This window comes from Limulus polyphemus, unplaced genomic scaffold, assembly GCF_000517525.1.
Source record: "Limulus polyphemus unplaced genomic scaffold, Limulus_polyphemus-2.1.2 Scaffold173, whole genome shotgun sequence".
NCBI classification, from domain to species: Eukaryota; Metazoa; Arthropoda; class Merostomata; order Xiphosura; family Limulidae; genus Limulus; species Limulus polyphemus.
Window position 1 is genome coordinate 49735 of NW_013665783.1, and position 6928 is coordinate 56662.

General features: G+C 30.3%; 1 protein-coding gene across 6 annotated transcripts in view; it reads right to left on the reverse strand.

Annotated features, from left to right (window-relative positions):
- Positions 1–6782, reverse strand: part of LOC106478023 (mono [ADP-ribose] polymerase PARP16-like) — an 11502-nt gene extending 4720 nt beyond the window's left edge. Inside the window, exons 1-5 of one of the 6 annotated variants that reach the window (XM_013938527.2) lie at positions 6623–6782; positions 3639–3833; positions 2340–2489; positions 1935–2138; positions 133–298 (exon numbers count right to left, since the gene is read on the reverse strand). In XM_013938527.2, coding sequence (XP_013793981.1) covers positions 133–298; positions 1935–2138; positions 2340–2489; positions 3639–3818 — 700 coding nt within the window. In that variant the 5' untranslated portion in view covers positions 3819–3833; positions 6623–6782. Of the gene's footprint in view, positions 1–132; positions 299–1934; positions 2139–2339; positions 2490–3638; positions 3834–5964; positions 6084–6137; positions 6243–6622 lie in introns of those variants that run through there. The other 5 variants (XM_013938528.2, XM_013938526.2, XM_022381538.1 and 2 more) reach the window with 5 other exon arrangements.
- Positions 6783–6928: the final 146 nt, after the last annotated feature.

Sequence of the window (6928 nt, forward strand, 5' to 3'; positions counted from 1 at the left end):
AGCGACATATTTATGTATATAGTTAAACACTTATAAATCATATAAAACTGCTAAAATATGTCCTACCTTTGTTATGTATATAATTAAACACATGAATCATATAAAACTGCTAAAACATAACACATGTCCTACCTTTAGTTTGGCATTTTAAGTCAGGGTGATCTATCATTTCACAAACAGCAACACAACTTATCTGGCTTCCATGTAGACTTTTTTTCCAGCTCCAACCTACTGGACTGTAATGTAGAGCAACAGTCAATTCACTAGACAAATATGTCCCTGTTCCAAAGAGAGAAGTCTGAAAGTACAAGAAAAGTCCTATGTACACCACATAATCGATCAGAATTAGTTGATACATTAAAAAAGTATTATATGATCAAATATTACACAGCAATCCAAATTATTTTGTTTTCTTGTATTAGCATTCAATTTAATGTTTGAACTAACAGTTTTGGTTATTGTAACCAAAACATCTTGGTAATACTGAAAAGGTTTTGTTGTCAGTGGCCTATAAAGTACATTTCAAATAGTACTACACTAATAGTACTAAACTCATAATGGGCCAATTAAGAGTAATGCATTCAAAGCTAATTTAACTTGGCATATATCATAAAATATAACAATTGTTATCCTATACAGGATCATGCTTCGGTATCATAAACAAACCAACTTCAAGGCATGTAGCTCGTTATAACCGTACCTCGCAAAAATCATGACAAAACATATAAATAGATGTTTTCAACACTTCCAAATTTACTTTAATTTGATGCACAGTTTCACAAAGTATTTTTCTTACAGTACGAAGTAGTACAATTCCAACAATAACATGCCCATACAGACATTCAATAAACAGATTGACCCACGACACACATTAGTAAGCTAATACATAGGTAACCACAAAATTAAACTAATAAGTAGGAGTAAATTGTAATTTATCATGTTCTAAGATATACTACACAAATTGATGAAATGCACTGCATTAGCCCTCAATACAGCTATTCTTTGTGCTGGTTCCAGTCCTTCAATTTGTGAATTAGTTTATAGAAAAACACTACTATTACTAGGGGCATAGCAACTGTTCCCACACACCCTGCAGTGAGGGAGGAAGCCTACTTAAATAGGGGGCCCATAGTGCTATAATAAATCGGATATGAAGGAGGCCCAATGGGGAAACTTGCAGGGGAGCCCACACATTCTACAATACACCTCTGACTACTACTAATAAATTGACAAGAAGGCTGGCTAAAAAAATCATAACAATTGGGTGACTCAAGTATTTTTTTTTAGATTTTGCTCAAAGTAATGAAACTGTGGTGTAACACAATGATGTAAATTAAATTTTTATGTCACTGTTAAACTAAAAAAAAAAGAATTAAATAAAAATAAATAGCGAACAGTTATAACCACAACGACCATAAGATTCAAAAGTCCTACAAATTAAAAATATGTTGGCCTAAATGAAATGTTTATTCACAGCTAACTATTTATTTTTGATTAATTACAAAATAGGCCAGACTTAATGATAGACGACTATCATATTACTGTACCTGTAGTTAATCTACCTCCTTCTGTATTTGATCATAAAAAATTGGTTTTAACCATTTTAATGTAATTAGCATAACATTTCTGATACTTATAAGTGGGCTTTAATTTCTAATTAAACTGTAGTTTCTCAAATAACTTTAAGTGTTCCATTAGAAGATTGACTTTAATAGCATTAAGGTCCTAGATTTTATACAATAAATCATAGAGAAGTATTCAATTTAATCCTCTCAGAACAAACTGCATCTTTAGAGAATCATACCTGTTTGTTATTGAAATTTTTCTTTACAAAAAAATTGGGAGTGGGGGTAAACCTCATAAAGGAAGGATGATTACAGTTAAAGGGATAATCAAAAAATAGATAAAACTTTTTAAATGCTTAACAAGTTTACCTTATTCAGATTAGAAACCAGTCCATTATGTAGAATAGAAAAAAAGTTATCTATTCTAGAGCCATGATAAGCATAGAGCGATTTCCATTCTCCTTTGGCTTTCTGAAATTTCTGTTCCCGTGAACCAGTAGGGCAAACTTCATATACATGAGTAGGAGCTGAGGCAGACATTACTTGATGAGTCAACTGCTTGATATTCTGAAACTGAGATACCATAGATAAAATAAGCAAGTTCTAAGTTTTCTTTATGTACAGATTTTAATAATGTGTGTCTCACTAAAGTCTTATATTTCATATTAACACTCACCTAAGTAAACCTTGCTAACTAATATGAGAAGTATTAATACAAATTTCAAATAATCAAGAATAATGAAAAACAAGTTTTTGTATAAAAATATATACTACCTTATCTGTACTATTAACTGAACAAAGACGAAAAGAACTGGTTTGTAACACCCAATGTAAGAGGTCCCATGACTCGGATGGCAGAGTTTTCTGAATATTGTCATTAACAATTAGTTCTTGAAATGATGGTATGCTTGAAACAACTGTGCGCTGAAAAGAATTGAAAACATTACTACTAGTATCTAATAGTAATAATTAAAAGAATGACTTACAAGATTCTTGGTTATTGTGAATCCTATTAAAACTATAAAAGTAATTTTTCTTTTCTGAGTAACATGTTAACAATTACTTAACACTAACTTCAAAAGTTACCAAAACTTATTGTAGTGCTCCCACTACATGGTCAGCAATATTTAACAGATTTATTAACAAACTCAGTGTATATGTTAACAATTTTTTAAATGATTTTATTGTTTTGTACAGAATATATATAGTAATTTCAGGAATTTGTCCTTTTTTGAAAACTCTTAAAACAATGTCTTAAAAAAAATCCACCACAACTTACACTATAAATACAAATAAATGATTAAAGTCATAATACAGAGATCAAATGGTCAACAACAGGTCTTTTGTAAAAAAAATATGGATCACCTATTTCTTTTTCCCTTCCAGTAATTTTAACTAATTCTTTATTACCTACGCACAGCAAAATTCTGATTACATTAATTATCACAAAAATAATCAATTAATCGAAATTAGTGTTTCCGATTATTACCGTTCTTGATTATTCCAATAATAGATTAATTAAAAGTGTGATTAAATCCATTGTCACAAAATTAATCAACTAGCCCAAATTAGAATTTCCAATTATCCAAGTAACCGAAATATTGGGACCAAACCTGTTTACACTGTTTTATGCTTCTAAGGCTATCTTCTACTTTCACTAATTTTAAACTGTTAACTAGAGGGAAGGCAACTGTCTGGCAGTAACTACCACCAAGTTTTTGTTGTTGTTGTTGAACTACTGTGTAGAGGGAAGGCAACTGGTTTCCAGCACCTGCTACTAACATTTTTCTGTTGGCTGTTATTGTTGTACTGCTGACTAGAGGGAAGACAACTGTCTGGCAGCAACTACCACCAACTTTTTGTTGTTGTTGTTGAACTACTGTGTAGAGGGAAGGCAACTGGTTGGCAACATCTGCCACTAATATTTTTTTATAGATGCTATGGTTTAAGAAACACTGTACTAATTGATGAGTGTGGCCACTAATTAATCAATTAGCAAATACCACTAATTTCCCAGCTCTGCTATATACAGTTGAACAACAATAAGATATTTAAAAGTAATTTCAGGCCTACCAGGTGTTCAACATCTTTTTCTCTTGTTCTCTCATCCAGAAAAGCTGAAGGGAAAGGCCTTAAGATACTATCATGGCGATAACTCTCCACTGCTGCACAGAATAAACTCCATAATAAGTCAGAAGCCAAAGGATCAGACTGAAGTTGCTCAAGAACACGGTATTTTGATTCTGAAAACATGCATTTGTCGATCTGCTAAATTGAAAAAAATATTAATGAATAATTCTTTTCATCAGACTCGATTGTAATATTGTATTTGAATTATTAATTTCTGGGATAGTTTTTAGGCACGAGTTGATAACCTGAAATTTCAAAATATTTAAGGTATAAAAAATAATACAATTATACTGTATATTTCATTAATATAACATAGCAACCTATGACAAATAATGTCAAAATCCTCTTCACAAAAGAATTATATGTCACCTCATAATTAAAAAAAAATTAGTTCTAAAACTGCATCTTTCAAAAAGATTAATATGTTAAAAAAAAGCAACCAAAGTTATTTTACTATTTTGAGAAAGATAAACATTTTAAAGTTAATCCCCCTAGACTGACCATCCTTTAAAATAAATTTCTAATACCAGAGGAAATTAACTGCTGAATACTTTAAAAAGACTATAAAACATATATGCAAGTTTTTTTCTATTTTTTGATACAAATTTTAACTCGTAGCCACTTTTGAGTCTTTACCCCATCTTTAACTAACAGAATAACATTTCACCTTTTTTGTTCTTGTGTTCCCTAAGATAGATCATTCTATTCATTTCACTAGCTTCCAGTAACATTAAAAGTAAGCACTTATGCTGTTATGAACATATAATTAATACATGTTGCACAGTTGGTTAGAGCTCTTATACTGTTATGAACATATAATTAATACATGTTGCATAGTTGATTAGAGCATTTACTTAGTTTGACTTCTGATTGGTCTATGATTTCACTTCATCAGAAAATGTATAACAAGTTATGAACATATAATTAATACATGTTGCACAGTTGGTTAGAAGCATAAGTGCTCTAACCAACTGTGCAACATGTAGTAATTATATGTTCATTACAATATAAGTGCTCTAACCAACTATGCAACATGTAGTAATTATATGTTCAATAGAGCAAAAGCCTAACAAGCAGATGCTCAAAGTCAAATCCTTCTCACTCTGTTTTCAGTTCTTAAGGAAAACCACTTACATCTAATTTGTTAGCAGCATCAAAGTCTCAACTTCTAACATCTTGTAACAAGGAATCCTAGTATTAGTGTTGAAGGAACAGATTATTTTCAACCTCTCTACTTTATCCGTACACAACAACCTAATATCATATTAATATTAATCTACAAAAGAGTGTTTCTCATCAAAGTATTACAGCCCTTTCTATCTCGACTAAGCTTTGTTTAAAAATATTTTTTTTAAGAAAATAATTGTGAACTTACCCACATACTCTAGTTCACAAATTGTTTAAGTGTAATAAATCTCTCATAAACTGTTCTTTCCTACCTTACTTATCTCACAAATTTAATCAGTTATGTGTCTCTAATAAATAGTTCTTTCTTGTACCTAACTACCCCACCAATTGATCAGTATATCTTTTTCATGGCATAATACTTCTATCTAAACTTGTAAGCCTAATAAAAAGTTTCTGTTGTTTTTGAAAAGAATTTCTGAAAGAGCTACCTGATATTTATAACCCTAAACTCCCTGAAGAGGCTCATAGCATCTCTAAACTTTCATTGCCAGAATCACTTTAGTTCTTCAACAATTAAAATTGCAATAAAATTTCCATATTGGCACCCATCCTTACAAGTTTGTTAGAACACAAATTAGTGTATTCATTATACAAGAAAATATTTCATCCAGGAAGCCTGTTAACTCCTATATATACATCTATGAAAAATGGCTAACTTTTAATTTTATGATAAAGAAGGCCCTAGATGAAAGGAATTAAAACCAAATAAGTAAAAGAGTAACTAATCTGAAATTAAAAAAAAAACTATTACTTTCCACTAAAACTCTTATCTGCACTTGTAGTAGCTGATGCCAAGCATTACAGCAGTTAATGTGTTAAAACATATACAATATTTCCACACCTAATTAAAAAATCATTAAACGTGGCCATCACTTGCTATAACAATGGTCAATTCTGTTTCATATTCCACACTCCATGGTTAATTGATGTAAACTAAACCTATATGTAAATTGAAATATTATGCAACCACTAATTTAATCATACTGTGACTTGTAAGTGTAAATTAAAAAGCTCAGTAAAACGTATTTTTGAGATAAAAAATCCTGATGTAACTCAATCTAAAACACTTTTGTACAGTTACCTTACAATTTCCATTTCTCCCCAAGTTAGGACTAGGCTATTCACTAATCCATCTTACGCCTAGCAATGTAGAATCACTACAATAAAAGTAACACATGAGCACTACCAATAGACTATTACAGATAGTAGTGATACTGTAACAGTGCAATGTAATTAGTATTTTAGTTTTATTACCATGTTTTTAGTTTCAGTAACATTATTTTTCACTTATCTTAGACTAACTGATGTAGGTTTATACGTATAACTATAATCTTTGCACTACTAATCAGAGGTAAGCCTAAATAATTGTCACTGTCAGTGGCGACGTTACATTTTGTTATCGCAGAAAAGGAAATTTCCCAATCTATATCATTTATAGTAACAGCATATTGTAAGATGTGTATTTAAATAATTTATTGATATTAACTCTAGTCTACTGTAGTGTTGAGGCTGTAGATTAATAATTATCGGAGGATACTGAATGGTGAAATATGTTGTAACATTTCTACAATTACATTAAAAATTATCAATGCATGCTGAAATTTACTTTCAATCTATCTTGGTGAAATTGAAACTTGTAAAAGTGGAATAGAAATTATGCTATTCATTCGAACAAGATGATGTTGTAGGAGTTAGTCACATTAAATATTGTTTAACGATAGTGTGTGATGTAAACTTACCTTCCACTGCCCTCGATTTTAAAATTAGCTTTCTGAAGCAAAATTAAGTTTGATTTAAAACTTTTTATAAGGTTTTCGTATTACCTTTCAAGTATATCTAAGTTAAATCATTTTTATAAAAATGGACAATAAAACACGAACCCTCACTTTTCGAAATACATACTAGGGGCGCTTGCCAGGATACAATGTTTTCTTCCTATCAAACGATACATAATATAAAACATTCATTAATTAAAATACAATGATGTGCTTAACGATATTTGCATTTCTAATGTATGTATATATATATATATATATATATATATA